General features: G+C 38.5%; 2 protein-coding genes across 2 annotated transcripts; one reads left to right on the forward strand and one right to left on the reverse strand.

The window, feature by feature from the left end:
* The first annotated feature begins 63 nt into the window (after window positions 1–63).
* LOC117986325 (circadian clock-controlled protein daywake-like) lies at window positions 64–14,525 on the forward strand. The gene is made up of 6 exons (XM_034973155.2): window positions 64–225; window positions 5,351–5,579; window positions 7,143–7,273; window positions 7,741–7,878; window positions 10,754–10,909; window positions 11,908–14,525. Exons 1-5 carry the CDS (start codon window positions 162–164, stop codon window positions 10,903–10,905), a joined length of 714 nt encoding a protein of 237 aa, XP_034829046.1. The 5' UTR covers window positions 64–161; the 3' UTR covers window positions 10,906–10,909; window positions 11,908–14,525.
* A 1,748-nt stretch (window positions 14,526–16,273) lies between these two features.
* Window positions 16,274–17,242, reverse strand: LOC117986319 (3-oxoacyl-[acyl-carrier-protein] reductase FabG-like). The gene has a single exon (XM_034973148.2). It carries the CDS (start codon window positions 17,123–17,125, stop codon window positions 16,361–16,363), a length of 765 nt encoding a protein of 254 aa, XP_034829039.1. The 5' UTR covers window positions 17,126–17,242; the 3' UTR covers window positions 16,274–16,360.
* Window positions 17,243–17,341: the final 99 nt, after the last annotated feature.

Raw genomic sequence — 17,341 nt, forward strand, 5'->3', positions numbered from 1 at the left:
CGGAGACTTTTTTGTAGCGAAAATAAATCATGCGTTTGCGCAAGATATAAATCTAAGCCGGTCAGCTGGCAGCGCGCAGTCGATACTTTGACGTTCACCGAAATAGGCTAAGTCTATTTATTTTTTAATTTAATTTATAATTTTTTTTATTTAATCCCGCAATGCGTGTGTTGTGCTTTTTGGCGGTTGCCGCTTTGGTAGCTAGTGCGAGTGCGGGGAAATTGCGTGAGTTTAATTTTTTTAATTTAGTTTATTTGATTGTTGATTTTGATTAAGAACATCTTGGATTTCAACGAATTATTAGACTACTTAATATTAAGATAATTAGGATGTCGCAAGTGTAGATAGAATGTGAAGCACACAATATACTTAATTTGAATAAATGAAGGATTTGGAAATTAAGAAAATAAAACATGTCTCTATTTTGACGACATAATTATAAACATACTACCATCAAAGTTCCTATAGTACCTAATAGTATTTTAATATAATAAATAAGGATTTTCTGGTAAAATTATTAATTACAGCACCTTAAAAAGCTTAGGAATAATACTAATAAGAAAGCTATTTTTTCTTCGTGAACTTTTAGGTTGAATGACTTAACTTAAAAGTAAGTTTTGTTTATAACGGTAAAATCTCTAATGAAATGCGGTTTTAATAAAACATGTTTGAATAAATAAAAAACTAAAATTAGTATAGTGAATGTGCCCAAACAGGTTGACCTAAATTAATCATTTACTTAGCAATGACTATTAGCTTACGCTTGATGTCAATCTTACCTATAGTGCCCCCCCGCCCGTCATACCCCGATTGTCATCTCAACCTATCTACAGTCTGCGACTTAAAGGTACCTCTTGATGTTACCGTCATCTCAACGGGGTTTGAAGCTGAAGTCTACTCTGTGCTGAAGTGGCAATAGGCAGGGCACATAGTTCGAAAAACCGATATGTACATTGGGGTCCCAAGGTGCTAAAATGGCGACCTCGTACCGGAAAGTGCAGTGTTGGAACACTCCCCACTACAGACAGACGACATCAAATGAGTCGCAGGGGGCCGGTGTTTCAAGCGGCTGGATTCTAGGGTGTGGAAGTCCCTACAAGAGACCTATGTCCAGAAGTGGACGTCTATCGGTTGATAATGAAAGAAGGAAAGAAAGGAAAAAAGACTAATGAAAAAAAACATTCTTTGAATGTTGTGCCGCACATCACCATCTGTACCTAGGGTTTGGTTAACCCGACGCGTAACACTTGGCCTCAACCAGAAGAAGCGCCGGAGTAAAATGATGATGATGATGACTTTATTAATAGTGATGAAATTCACAATGCAGTCTGCGCCGTATTCTTTATTGCTGACGGTTGTGCCCCGTTCCATTAAGTTTTCTTGGGATAAAGTTAAAGTCAAAGTCAAAGTTAAATAATTTGCTCAAAATAGGTAAACACACTTTTTGATGGTCAGTTGTTGGATTTGTAAGATGATAATATAGTGGTGATAATTTTTACGCGAACTTAAAACTAAAGCTACGAGGGTTCCAAACGCGCCAAGGTCTGAGAAGAGCCCACAACAAACTCAGCCGGGATAATAATGCGTGCTCTACGAGCGACGGCGGAACTGATTCATTTACCGACTTGGGTCAAAAAATTACTTCATCTGGTCCATCGGTTAAACCGATTTCGATGAAATTTGGTACAGAGATAGCTTGCATCCCGGTAAAGGGCATAGGCTACTTTTGATGCCGGAAATTTAAAGAGGGCCCACGGGATTTTAAAAAGTGTTTTGAGTTGCGGGCGTCATCATCATCATCATGATCAACCCATCGCCGGCTCACTACAGAGCACGGGTCTCCTCTCAGAGTGAGAAGGGTGTTGGTCACGGAAGAGAGATTTCTCTAGTCCATGGTTTTGGCCATAGTCTACCACGCTGGCCATGTGCGGATTGGTAGACTTCACACACCTTTGAGAATATTATGAAGAACTCTCAGTCATGCAGGTTTCCTCACGATGTTTTCCTTCACCGTTAAAGCAAGTGATTTAATTAATTAATTAAAAAGCACATAAATCCGAAAAGTTAGAGGTGCGTGCCCGGGATCGAACCCCCGACCTCCGATTAGAAGGCGGACGTCCTAACTTCTAGGCTATCCCAGCTTTCGGGCATCATCTAGTATATTACCTAAATGCAGAATCACTGTATACACGCAACTATTGTTTTACTTATAAATAGAAAAATATACTTTAACAAGGTAAGTATGTATATTATAATAATAAAATTACCTCATTCAGGAAATCTATCCTGTATCTACCTAGATATAATATTTTCTTCATAATTTCCTTATTGTTGGACTACCTGCATCGTTGGTCTAGTGATGACACTGACGAGGTCCTGGGTTCGATTCCGTGTCGGACAAAAAATAGTTAGGTTAGGTTAGGATCCGTTCGCCTTTGCGGCGTGACTGAAGAACAAACCAACAAACAAACACACTCCGAAGCAAAACGAAGCAAATAAGCTGAAATTCGGACCTCCAAAGTCGGTCACCCATCCAGTTACCAACTTGGGTTAATCGCAATCGATTGTCACAACTAGGCCACACATTCCACATGGCCTACAGCATGCCGTTGAGCGTGGCGGATTATGACCTAAATCCTTTTCTCTTTGAGAGGAGACCCATGCTCAGTAGTGGATTAAGATGACGAAACGGATCGGTTTATTCGTTGGAGCATACATCCGCCATTGCCGCGCGCGAAGGAAGTATTGTAACACTTAGTCAAGATTGCACGTGTCATTTACACACACGCTAATTGCTACTCAGGCCTGAAACCTGAAACACTCACAAAGCGAAACGGCAACGGAGAGAGCTATGCTTGGAGTTTCTCTACGTGATCAAATCGGAAATAAGGACATCCGTAGGAGAACTAGAGTAACCGATATAGCTCAACGGGTTGCGAAGCTGAAGTGGCAATGGGCAGGGCACATAGTTCGTAAAACCGATAGACTTTGGAGTCCCAAGGTGGTGGGATGCAACCTCGCACCGAAAGACGCAGTGTCGGAAGACCCTCCCTCCTTCGGACATCAGAAGAGTCGCCGGGAACCGCCGCCGCAAAACCGTGGGTGGAACTCCCTACAAGAGACCTAGGTATGTCCAGCAGTCGACGTCTATCGGTTGATGATGATGATCTCAAAAGGAAAAAGGAACCCTTATAGGATCACTTCGTTGTCTGTCTGTATATCTGTCTGTCTGTCTAGTGTCTAGAAACCAAGAGGGTACTTCCCGTTGACCAAGAATCATGAAATTTAGCATATATGTAGGTCTTATGGCAAACTAGGGGACAAAATCCGAAAACCGTGAATTTGTGTTACATCACATAAAAGAATTGAAATGCTGTTCATGAACAAATAATTAGTATTTTACCAAATGGGATATCATATGAAAGGCCTTTTACGTGTACATTCTCTAACATATTTTTATTTATTTTTCTGCATACTTAAGTTTTTGATTTATTATGCAAAATGTCGAAAAAATACGAATGAGTACGGAACCCTCGGTACGCGAGTCTGGCTCGCACTTGGCTGGTTTTTAGGGTTCCGTACCCAAAAGGTAAAACGTAGCCTTATTTTAATGTCACTTTGCTGTCTGTCTGTGTGTGCGACTTATGTTAGGGACAATAGGTAGAAAAACGCATAGAAACTTTCAGCTTTTGTAAAATAACGAAGGTCTGGCCCTTACGTGTTCTAATCCATTGTAAGTTTAACAACTTCTCGCGTTGCTTGTTTCAGCCTTTAATCATTATAAAAAGTACGAGATAGTTTATAATTACCATTCCATTATATTGTTATTCTAATGTTGAACACTTATCTATCATTCTTAGCGTGTGAATTTACAAGGAAATCTCTTAATGGAGCATTATAAGGAGCTTGGTTACAAATTAAGTTTATCGTCACTTAGCACTTGTCAGCATTGCGCAATTTATTACTTAACATCATCGATATAAATGACACGATATGCCCAAGCGAACAAAATTTTTCACGATTTTGGAACCAAATAAATCAGCGCCACCTCTTAGATACTAATGAACGACCCATTAGAAATCCAACGTCACTGAGGTGAGGTTGCATTGGTGCTAAATAAACATTTTAGGACCAATGAATCGGTGCCATTTTGCTTGTTCAATGGCCCTGTCCTAACGAAGTAATATATAAGTCAATGCTTAACATCGTTGTAACTTGTAATGGCTGTGTCATTGACGTCAATTGCCCTAAAGAAGTTAAACTAACCTCGTGGCAGCCTCGGACCAAGACTGCCTAAAACAAATCCATACTAATATTATAAATGCGAAAATGTGTCTGTCTGTCAGCTAGCTTTTCACGGCTCATCCGCTTAAACGATTTTAACAAAATTTAGTATAAAGATAGCTTGCATCCCGGCGCGGTAGGACATACGCTACTTTTTTATTCCAGAAAATCAAAGAGTTCCCACGGGATTCTTAAAATCCTAGATCCACGCGGATCAAATCGCAGGCATCATATAAGTAGTACAGTATAAACTCTATATTGCGAACTTCTATTTAACTAAAAACTTCTCAAAACATAGAAATTGCTAAAGATCATATTTTGGTTTACTATAATACCCTACACAATAAAGCGTAGCAACCACTTTCTATAGCGAAATAATTTATTTTAGAGTATAGAACCCTTCTTGTGAGAGTCCGATTCGTACCCGACCGATTTTTATATAACTGTCACAACGTCAATAATTAATAACCGCGCGTAGTAAAGCTAAGAAGAAGGTAAGAAAAAACCGGTCAAGTGTGAGTCAGACTTGCGCACTAAGGGTTCCATACTACAATCGTATTTTAAATAAATAAATAATAAATTTATTCATAAGAATGCAGGTGACATAACATGGTTATAAAATTAGTTGGTTTTTATAAAATTAATTTGATGGTTATAAAATTAATTTTATAGATAGTTTGCACGATAAATCAAAAACTATTATGCCTAAAAATAAATAAAAATCTGTTTTAGAATGTACAAGTAAAGCCCTTTCATATGATGCCCCACTTAGTATAGTAATCTTACTTTGAAAGTCGAAAATAGCAATATTTGTTCATGAACACGTTTTAATTTTTCTCTTGTGATGTAACCACAAATTCACGGTTTTCAGATTTTTCCCCTAATGTCTGCTATAAAACCTACCTACCTGCCAAATTTCATTATTCGAGGTCTACGGGAAGTACCTACCCTGTAGGTTTCTTGACAGACAGACAACAAAGTGATCCTATAAGGGTTCCGTTTTCCTTTTGAGGTACGGAACCCTAAAAAGTAAGTATCACATCTTGTTTTTTTTACATCTTTACAGCGTCATTCATGAAGGCATGTTCTGCATCGGACCCCAACCTTAACCAGTGCGTGGAGAAGGTGATAGCTGCAGCGGGCGCCAAGTTCGCCAACGGCATACCCGAGCTGGGAATCAAATCCCTGGACCCCGTGGAGCTCGGCCGGATAGTGGTGAACAACCCCGCGTTGAAGATCACCTTCGATGATACCGTGGTAACCGGCCTGGCGGGGTTCAGAATCAATTCCTATAAGTAAGTTGACTTTTGACGACCTCCCTGGCGAAGTGGTAAGCGCTGTGGTCTTATTAGTGGGAGGTCCCAGGTTCGATTCTTGGCAGGGATTTGGAATTTTATAATTCTGGTCTGGTGGGAAGCTTCGGCTAGTTACCACCCTATCGGCAAAGCCGTGCCAAGCAATTAAGCATTCAGGTACGATGCCGTGTAGAAACCAAGGGGGCATGGATTTATTGAAAACTGCCATACCCCTTCCAGGTTAGCCCTCTTCCATCTTAGACTGCATCGTCACTTACCACCAGGTGAGATTGCAGTCCAGGGCTAACTTGTATCTGAATAGTAATAACTAATAATACTTATAACCCGTTTACTAAAAGATTGGACCTGCACGCCTAACATGCGCACCACGAGAAAATTTTGTCTACGTTTACTCGTCTTATTTGTATGAAAAAACACGAGAATTATCTCGTCTGCGTCGTTGTCTACGCATTAGCGTAGACAAAATTTTCTCGCGGGGCGCATGTTAGGTCTTCTGGCATCGATAAAAAATTAAAAACTGAACAAGTGGCAGACAAAAATTCGTAGTAGGTACCTACGTGTATCAGTGACAAAGATGCGAACACACACACGCGAATTTTTGGCTGCCACTTGTTGAGTTTTTAATTTTTTTTAATTTTTAATCGACGCCAGGTCCAATCTTTTAGTAAACGGGTTGTGTAAAATTATTAGAGAGAATTTAACACAATCGATGATTTCCATGCAACTTTGTTATTGGACTATTATTAGATACTAATAGCTCAATGACAAAGTTGCAGAAACCATTAATACCCACAATATACTTAACCATATAATTTTATTTTTGACGTAAGTAGCTAGTGTTGCTTTTTCCTTATTGTGCTTAAAAGATAAACAAATCGCGAGTGCCATTTTGATTCGAAAATAAAGCAAATAGGTACATAGTAATAAAATGACAATGAAAAAAGTACGAGCGAAGCAAGCGTATTTTTTTTACAAAAGGAACTCATTTTGTTACTTGTTTTGAAGAATAAATTAGTTATGGCTAGATTTTAAAAACGAACCAACGAAAATAATAACGTTTAGGATCTCTTCAATAAAGGACGGACCACTAATAAAATATGAAGAATTCCGTAATGGGCTTCATGCAGGGTTCCAGCAGAAAACCAGCGCTGTACTTATTAATATGCTTTTGTAAAGCATTATGCTGAGTTAGGACCTTTCTTTCGGGTTGTGCCACTGTGGCCACACATGACAGTTTATTCTGGCGCTTTTTCGTGTTAGAGCTAGCGCGCACCACGGTAAATTTCCGTAGGTTTTATTCTGCAAAATCTGAATTATAGATCTACATAGAAGCGCGCACACTACGGAATTAATTCCGCACCGGATTAATAGATTGAAATTGAAATTTAAGGATTTTAAAACGCACCGCAACTCACCGTGCGTGCTCTTAGAGGTGTTGGGATAAGGATAACCAATCGCTAAGATAAAACTGGTGATAATATAGAGGCACGACTTTCAAAAAATAACGTTTTCTTTCTTAATAAATGATTCTATGTTTACCAGGATTCAACCAGACAAGGGCAAAGCGGTGCTAGACTTCACAGCCAATGTGACACTGAAGGCACACTATGACATGGATGGACAAGTGCTGATCCTACCCATCAGGGGCAACGGACAGGCCAAGATCAAGATCAGTGAGTATTATTATTCTTTTCATTGATAATAATTTATTCAGGTGTCCCCATTCGAGGACAACGGATTTTTTATATTATATTTCCGTCTTAGATACCTCACTCCTACGTGTGAGGTAATTGGTAATAAAAAATTTTGTTATGTCAACTTAAAACTTAAACTACGAGAAGCTGCTTTCTGCGGAATTTAAAATCGATAGCATTAGAAGTTACTGCAATAAACAGGTGTAACTGACAGACGAACAGACTTAGTTGGACTATAGTGGTTCTATTTTTTACTAATTTAGCGTGGAACCCTAAACACAAAAATTAACTTAAGTTATTCTTTTTTACTTACTTACATGATAAAATATAATATCATTGTTAAGAAAATAATTACCTAGCAACTAGCACAATTAAATTTAAATACAGACCTTGAACTTACGAAGCTATGTGCGTAACATATAATTTACTTCAATGTCTGTCTGCAGCGAACCTCAACATCATAATCAAGTACGCGTACGAGACCGTGGATGGGCACTGGATTGTGACGGATCACAAGGACTCGTACAAGATGGATCACGCACAGTTCAAGTTCACTAACCTGTTCAATGGAAACAAGCAGCTAGGTAAATAATCTTAGACCCTCATCATCCTGATCAGCCTTTGTACGAGACCGTGGATGGGCACTGGATTGTGACGGATCACAAGGACTCGTACAAGATGGATCGCGCACAGTTCAAGTTCACCAACCTGTTCAATGGAAACAAGCAGCTAGGTAAATAATCTTAGACCCTCATCATCCTGATCAGCCTTTGTACGAGACCGTGGATGGGCGCTGGATTGTGACGGATCACAAGGACTCGTACAAGATGGATCGCGCACAGTTCAAGTTCACCAACCTGTTCAATGGAAACAAGGAGCTAGGTAAATAATCTTAGACCCTCATCATCCTGATCAGCCTTTGTACGAGACCGTGGATGGGCGCTGGATTGTGACGGATCACAAGGACTCGTACAAGATGGATCGCGCACAGTTCAAGTTCACCAACCTGTTCAATGGAAACAAGGAGCTAGGTAAATGATCTTAGACCCTCATCATCCTGATCAGCCTTTGTACGAGACCGTGGATGGGCACTGGATTGTGACGGATCACAAGGACTCGTACAAGATGGATCGCGCACAGTTCAAGTTCACCAACCTATTCAATGGAAACAAGGAGCTAGGTAAATAATCTTAGACCCTCATCATCCTGATCAGTCTTTGTACGAGACCGTGGATGGGCACTGGATCGTGACTGGATGGTTCTAGAGAAAAAATTAAATATCTAAAAACAACTCTTTTCTATATTCCCATACAAAAGATCCGTAATAATTAATACTTAAAAGTCAATTTGAACTTTAATACCATACCATAAAGTTTAAGTGCTAGTGGAGAGGTTCCGGGAAGGCTGACCCGGTGTCCCAAATTGCAGTGTACGGGAGCGGTGTGCAGGCTCGACCGTACCAAAGGGGAGATCTCCCACCGAGCGGTTGGTTGTGCTCGGTAGCGCCAGCTAGGCCGACGGTTATGTCTTGAAATTTCTATATATAGTCCAGATTGCAGAAAACTCCGTTAGCGCGATTACTATCGGCGGTACAATTGTTCGGGACTACGTCATCGATTGAACAGCGCCATCTAGTTTCTATTGTGGTAACCGCCACAGCAGAATAAGTATTTTTTAAAAAAGAATCGACTTTAAGGCGGTACGAGATTCGCCGGGTCAGCTAAAAGATAGATCGCGCAAACTTCAAGTTCACCAACCTGTTTGTTAACGGAAACAAGGAGCTAGGTAATGTAACCTCGGTCACAGCGTAAATACATACAGTGAGGCGACGCCCTTGATGTTCGCGGGTGACCTTTAAGGTCGGAGCACTACATACATACCCATACAACTAAGCAAAATATTTATAACGATTTCGCAAAAGCTGTGACAGCCTAGTGGTTAGACGTCGGCCTTCTATTCGGAAGGTTGGAGGCTTGATCCCGGGCACCGCGAAAATTCAAATTTTAGTTAGTTTTTCGGAAATAGTAGACTAATCATACATCGAAAGCTTACGGTAATGAGTCTTGCGGGCATAACATTTATGCATCTACATGTTTTTCCATAAAACTTTGGTCAAAAATACTCATTTACTTCATATTTGTGCAAATCTGGGAAAATTTAGAAAATTATCTTTCAGGAACAAATATGAAGTAAATGAGTATTTTTGACCAAAGTTTTTATGGAAAAACATGTAGGTAGATGCATATGCGCGCAAAACTCATGACCATAAGCCTTCAATTGTATGATTAGTCTACTATTTTCAAAAAAGTAACTAAAATTTGAATTTTCGCGGCCGGATGTATCAAACCACCTTAACTTGATATTTTAACGGTAAAGAAAAACATCGTAAGATTTTTCCATAATTTTCTCTAAGGTGTGTGAAGACTGAAGTCTGCCACTCCGCACTTGGCTGGCCGCGGCGCGGCGTGGTGAGTTATGGACAAAAAAACCGGCCAAGTGCGAGTCAGGCTCGCGCATCAAGGGTTCCGTAATACAGTCGTATTTTTTCGACATTTTACACGATTATTCATAGGTTTTCTTGACAGACACGACGTACAGACGGACAGACTGACAAGAAAGTGAACCTATAAGGGTTCCTTTTTTCCTTTTGAGGTACGGAGCCCTAACTGGGTACCTAATCTACAGGGCGCTTATAATGTGTTTATTTATTTTTTAAAGCCTTATATTTATCAATCAATTTAAAGTTTATAAAATTAGTTTACCTTCAAACAAAGGTCAATTACTTAGTTAAATAATTCCATTCCATGACTAATAAGGTACCTACCTACCTATAGATATGCCGCCCTTGCCCTATGGATTATCTATACATTATCACCAGTAAATAAAGATCAAACATTATGTAGGTACCTGGATATATTATGGAAATAACTTGTGAGAATCTACATAATATTATACCGACTTACTTATACACATCGACCAAGAAAACCTACAACTTTTCACCATCACGTTTTCCATATAAGACATCACTAATAGGTATACCTATGTTCAAAGGTGTGCAACCACAGACCACATCAGTGTTTAAGTCAGAATTAAAACGAGACAGAGCTATATATCTCACAGCCTCAGATAGATAGGTTTAGAGCCGCAATAGCTCAACTGGTATAGGAGTGGACTGAAAACCGAAAGGTCGACGGTTCAAACCCCGCCCGTTGCACTATTGTCGTACCTACTCCTAGCACAAGCCCGACGCTTAATTGGAGAGGAAAGGGGAATATTAGTAATTTAATATGGCTAATATTCTTTGTAAAAAAAAAAAAAATCTGCCTCGTTTTAACTCAATCTTAAGTCTGAGCAAAGTCAAAGTGCGCTCTATAGATCTCAGCCTTATTCTCCTATGGATCTCCTCATTTCTGATGTGACACCACCACTCAGTAACAAATATACACATAATCATTCCAGCCGACACAACACTCAGGTTCCTAAACAGCAACTGGAGTATAATCATGCAGGAGATCGCGCCGCCAGCGATCGACCAGGTGCTCTTCAGCTGCGTGGAGGAAGTCAAGAAGCTGTTCAAAGGCGTGCCAGCTGATGAACTGCTGCTGCAGTGATATGGTACTCTACCACATATTACACACCTGACTATAACTTATAAGTCCCGCAAATTGCTATTGCGCTGAAACCATGTCTCATTAACATCGAAATGACCTTATTTTGACGCCAGCAGAAATAAAAATATACCATCAGCTAAAAATTTCAGTCTAGTGCTGACGTCACTAAAATGGCGACCACGCGCATTAGCAATTTGCGGGATTTATATAATTTACCTCTTTATGAAAACAAAAACTATGAATTTACATTATAGATATACCTAACTACTCATAATATTATGTATTATTACTTTATTTATTTAATACTTAGATACCTACCTATGATTTTATACTATCCTATTTACTACCATTTACCTAACATCGCCTGAAAAAAAATCTTATAGGTACCTTATTTTAATACCATTTTCTAACATTTCAATTACCTATGCTTACTCGACAAATATTTATATACTTATATATCGGAAGTTTAGATAAATGCATAAATTACCTACTTAGAATAACCATACCTACTTACTAAGTGGTATGAATAACCTTCAATAACTTGTTACCTAAGTCAATAAGTCATAACTCATAACATAAGTCATAACTCGTAAACATAACAATCCTAAAACTACTTCGCTTACTTCGTACCTACCTAGACTTGCATAAATTCTGTTAAATGCACCTTCTAAATAGTAGGTACCAATACCTACTTTTTGAATAGTTAGTAGATATTATATTTATACTTAGGAACATAATTACCTAATATAAATGAAAGTTTAACAAAAGATGAATAAAACTTGGTAGGTAAGAAAACTTAATTCCGCAGAATTCTGACATAGAAATGGTGCGCGTAGATTTTTTCACAGTGCGAGCAGGCGGTTCATTCGTTCGTTTAGTTTTCATTCCACGTTTATTTTTGATTCATTTTGTGTTCAGAGTTCAGACATTTCATTCGAGTGAAGGATGCCGAATGGAAGACAGAAATGAACAAAACCTGATAGCACCATTATGGTTTTCCAGCGGACACGATCCACGTGGTGATCAACGAGCACTGGGAGCCCGTGATCCGAGACATCGCACCCACCTCCTTCACCACCATCATCACCGCCTGCGTGGACGAGACCAAGAAGCTCTTCGCCGCCGTGCCCGCCGACCAGCTCCTCTTACCATGAGTCACAGATCTATCATCTATGAACAAAACTTACATACCTATATCTAGTTGGTGTCACGTGAAAAGACCTCTCCCCCTGAACACAGCGTATAGTTGCATAATACTCGTAATAAGGAGACGTTCTTGGTTAGACGTTACTTTGCGGAAATCCTGCATGATATATAAGGAACCACAAGCTTAATTCACTATAATCCGTCAAAACAGACATCTGCATGGTACGAGCAGGTTGAGATATACATTGCCCGCGCTCGTTCTGCTATAGAGGCAGGAAAAGCAAACAATAGACACCATCTACATACATCCAGAGCACACCCAACGTACGTTTCACTTCGACACCGGAACATTCACACTCCACAACAAAGAGGGCGGGCGGTGCATATCGCATGCTGCACGTTTTTAACCGACTTCAAACCATTTCAATTTGGTGAAGATCTGATGAACATCTTCGAAGATAGATACTGGAACTCCTCAACGGATAAGAGTAAATTGCTCGCGATCAGTGTAATAGCTTAGTAAACAGTAGATTTTTAACCAGTCATAGCATAATTTCATGGGGCCACTAAAAATTGTGAAATAAAAATTTTTTACAAAAAAAATAAAAACCGACTTCGTTACATAAACACTAAAAATTGAAAAATAATTTAATTTATTACCGAATATATTATGTATACAAGAGTTAATATAGTTCCATAATAATATTTTTTGGGGTCGGTGCCAATGAGGTGCCATTGTGGAGTCCCATAAAAATATGAAGTCTAGACGATTCGCGCAGCTAAAGCTAATTGGCACCGGCACCAAAAAGTATTATTATGGAACTATATTAACTCTTGTATACATAATATATTCGGTAATAAATTAAATTATTTTTCAATTTTTAGTGTTTATGTAACGAAGTCGGTTTTTATTTTTTTTGTAAAAATTTTTTACCATACAAATTTTTCTGTTTTGGCGGATTGAGCTTGTGGTTCCTTGACGCTCTTGGGGTTTGCGGACGAATCTGATTTAGAGCTAACGCGCACCACCGTAAACCGTACGTATTTTTTTCGCAAAATCTGTGAATATAGAACTACATAGAAGCGCGCACACTGCGGAATTAATTCCGCACCGGAGTTTGATAGATTTAAATTCAAATTTACGTATTTTAAAACGCACCGCAACTCACAGCACCGTGGTGCGCGCTAGCTCTAACATGGATTACTGAATACAGAACTACTGAACTTTAGATCGTTCACACTTCGCCTAGAACTCTCGGTGATGAAGGGAATTTCCCTGTCTCTTCGGTATGTAGCTCTTAGCACTACCCAGTGGACATGTGTTTAGCTAAAATAAGGTATACCAAAACACCAAAAGTGTCCTGTACATAAGGGCCACCGCAGACGACGAACTATTTACGACTACAAAATAGTCATATTTGTTATATTACCAGGTACCTACCTACCTATTTAGTTAACGAATTGATAGGTACAGTTGAGTGATCTATTTTGATGGACAAGAAACGTACGCCAAGGACTGATTCCTCGTCTGGCAGGCACTTAGGTACCCTTTGCACAATGGCACATTAGATAAGTACAACTTTAAGACAATAATATGGCCAAAGGCCGATTTTCGACAGTCAGGTTTGGTCTTTGGGTATGCGATCACCTTTTCGCTGATTCCATAAGAATATAAAGATTTTCGTCCTTTTTTGAAGTCTATTAAAATTTTATTAAGTACCTACCTACTTGTATTAAGGTCGTCGGTAGTGGTGAAACCTGTAGTTTTGTATCGCAGCGCAGATTTGAATACTAAGCAATTTCCTTTTGCACAACCGATATATTTCGTGCACCCAAACATGCCAATAGCACAGCGACTATACCATAACTACCCTACTAGCTGCGTAATAGGGTGCGCGCGTACTCGTGTATAATTTATACTAATACTAGCTGACGCGACTTCGTATGCGTGGATTTAGGTTTTTATAAATCCCCTGGGAACTCTTTGATTTTCCGGGATAAAAAGTAGCCTATGTCACTCTCCAGGTTAAACTATACCCATGCAAAAAATCACGTCAATTGTTACTCCGTTGCGACATGATTGAAGGACAAACCAATAAAACAACAAACAAACACACTTTCGCATATAATAGGGGTAATGGTTATTTATAAATGCGAAAGTGTGTCCGTCTGTCTGCTAGCTTTTCACAATTCTTTCCTACATAAAAAAACACTTTATTTTATTACTACCAAGACCCTATTTGTCTACAACTATCGCGATTACAATAATTTATACAATAAGAAAGGCCTAAATAACATTTTTGTTCAAATTAAAATAGATTTTTACATAATTTCTAGTTGTTTTCAGCTGTAACTTGAGACTGGTTTGGATCTAAACACTATCTCTTATTGAATCAATACTGATAAGACTATGTGATAATTACTTTTAAGTTAGTTATATGTACTTTATACAATTAAAGATATTCTTTCTAGAATTGTTTCTTTTTTCTTTTGAATTATTCTTTATTAATTACCAAAACTTTTAAATTATTTTTTTGGTTCTGCCAAAACCCTTCTGAGAGGAGACCCGTGCTCTGTAGTGAGCCGGTTATGGGATGATCATGATAATTCTTTTTACCCAATTGTCTAGTTTAAGGCCAAAGTACACAGAAGTTGTGATAGCTTAGTGGTTAAAACATCCGCCTTCTATTCGATTTCGATCGAGAGAGCTGAGATTCGATCCCAGGCATGCTCGCACCTTATGTGCGGATTAATCAATTAAATATCACTTTCTGTAACTGTGAAGGAAAACATCGCGAGGGAACCTGCATGCCTGAGTATTCTCCTTTAAGTTATTTTGCACGATAAATCAAACTCTATGCATAAAATGAAATAAAAATCTGTTTTAGAATTTACAAGTAAAACACTTTCATATTTCATACCCCACTTGGTATAGTAATCTTACTTTAAAAGATGAAAATACTAATTATTTTTTCATGAACACATTTTAATTTTTTTGTGATGTAACCACAAATTCAAGGTTTTCAGATTTTTCCCATTATGTCTGCTATAAGACCTACCTACCTGCCAAATTTCATGATTCTAGGTCAACAGGAAGTACCCTGTAGGTTTCTTGAGAGACAGAAAGACAACAAAATGATCCTATAAGGGTTCCGTTTTTCCTTTTGAGGGAGGGAACCCTAAAAAATCAACTGCATTAATAATAAGCAACATTTGATAAAATAATAAAAAATCTATATGTACTTAAAATATCCTTTCTTTATTTATAACAAAACAAAACAAATGCTACCTTAGACTACTATCTCAATTTTATAATTTGGTAAAATAAAATAAGTATCTACTGTTTATAAAATGTAATAAATAAGTAGATAAGTTTGGTATACAAGCCAAATGAAAATAAATACAAAAATGTAAAACAATTTCCAAAGTTTATCCTTACATTTACAAGTATAAAAACATCTGTTAATTACACTTAATATAAAAATAAAGGCACTTTAATTTTCATGGCACGAACAATCTTAAATGCATTATAATGTGTCCACGCTAAGAACAGGACTGAATTTTCGCCATATTGTTACATCTTACTAAATAATAAATCATCTTGTTAAATATATTTTGTTTCACTATTTTATCAGTACATTTACTCAGCAGCAGCAGCCAGCGTTCTGGGCATCCTGCCTTGTTAGTTGTTATGGTGGTTTAGATGATATTTTCGAATTGTAATTTTAATATTTAAATATTAATATTCAATATACTATTGAATAGAATATGGAATATGTTATACAAATAGAAGATTATATTGCAAATACAAAAATCCTTATCAGCAGTGTATGTATTAAGGACTTAAATATAAAAGTTTTTAAAATAAATCTTGATTGTGGACGCTAGATCAAGTAAAATGAATGAAGTCTAAATGTGTTACATTCCCTTTTATATAGCTCCCTCCAAAAATGGACAGCACTAGATTTAGACCTGTTTGAGATTGCAAAGAATTAGCCACACTGTAGAAACAAATTGTTACATAATAAAATTATGCAAAATATTTTCTTTGAAAACCATATTATTTAAGTGAAAGTTGATAGATAAAAGATGTTTGTTGGGTTTCCTATTCTGGTTTGGACGCATTATACTTGTAAGTATGTTGAAATGGCAATCAGGGAGGGAACACCCCTCACTCCACCCATGCTAATCCAGTGTACGCGAGTGACGAGCGGGGAGGGGGGGGGGGGGGGGGTCGCCCCGCCTCACACCCCGATTGCAATCTCAACCTGTCGCGGACTATACATTATAGTATTTACAGAATATGTCTTTAGCGAGGGCACATAGCATGACGTCCACCATCCACTGGGAGACTTGCACCAGTAATATTGCTGGCTAGATCACTAGCCAAGAAAGCTATAGCTGCTGCAACTTCCTCAGGCTTGCCCGGCCGGCCTAGAGCATGGGTCTCCTTTGTCCTCTCCAAAAATGCTGCATACTGCTCTTCACTTAACCCTCCACGTCTTTGCAACTCCGTTAAAATGACCCCAGGGTTCACACAGTTCACCCTTACACCTTTCAAAGCTAACTCTAAAGCCACACATCTAGTGAATTGATCGACTGAAGCTTTAGACACGTTGTACGCCAATACCCCGGGGAAAGATCGGATCCCATTCACACTGGATACATTTACAATATTACCTTTTGTTTTTATCAAGTGTGGTACAGCTAGCATGGTTAGATAGTATATTGAGCGTACATTAGTGTTCATAAGGCGGTCGTATTGAGCTAAAGAAGTGTTCTCGATTGTTCCAGTTTCTATTATGCCAGCGTTGTTGATCAAAACGTCGATTTTCCCGTAATGCTCAACTGTGTTTTTAACGATCTTCTCAATATCACTTTCCTTCGTCAAATCCGCAGGCACTAGAAATGTAGATGACGCTTTCTCGCAATCCTTGTTAACCTTTTGTAGATTGTCCACATTTCGTCCGGTCAGTGATAGTTTAGCGCCGAGTTTTGATAAAAATACGGCTGTGGCGGCGCCGATTCCGGAACTTGCACCAGTAACGATAACTACTTTTCCAGCGAAATTCATCTTTTTCCACACTTACCGGCTTTAAGATCCTATTATCGAATGATGCTGTAACTCTTATCACCAATATAAATAGATAAAAGCTAAAAATAAATGATTCGTTCCACTTGTTTACTTCGTTCCAGTCAGGGTCTTAACAGATAGAACTAATGTTGTTTAATATAAAAAGTCTCCATAATTTTAGTTTGTGCAATTAGAACTAGATGGCGTTTTATCAAA

The sequence above is a fragment of the Maniola hyperantus genome, chromosome 11, assembly GCF_902806685.2.
Source record: "Maniola hyperantus chromosome 11, iAphHyp1.2, whole genome shotgun sequence".
In the NCBI taxonomy this organism is placed as follows: domain Eukaryota; kingdom Metazoa; phylum Arthropoda; class Insecta; order Lepidoptera; family Nymphalidae; genus Maniola; species Maniola hyperantus.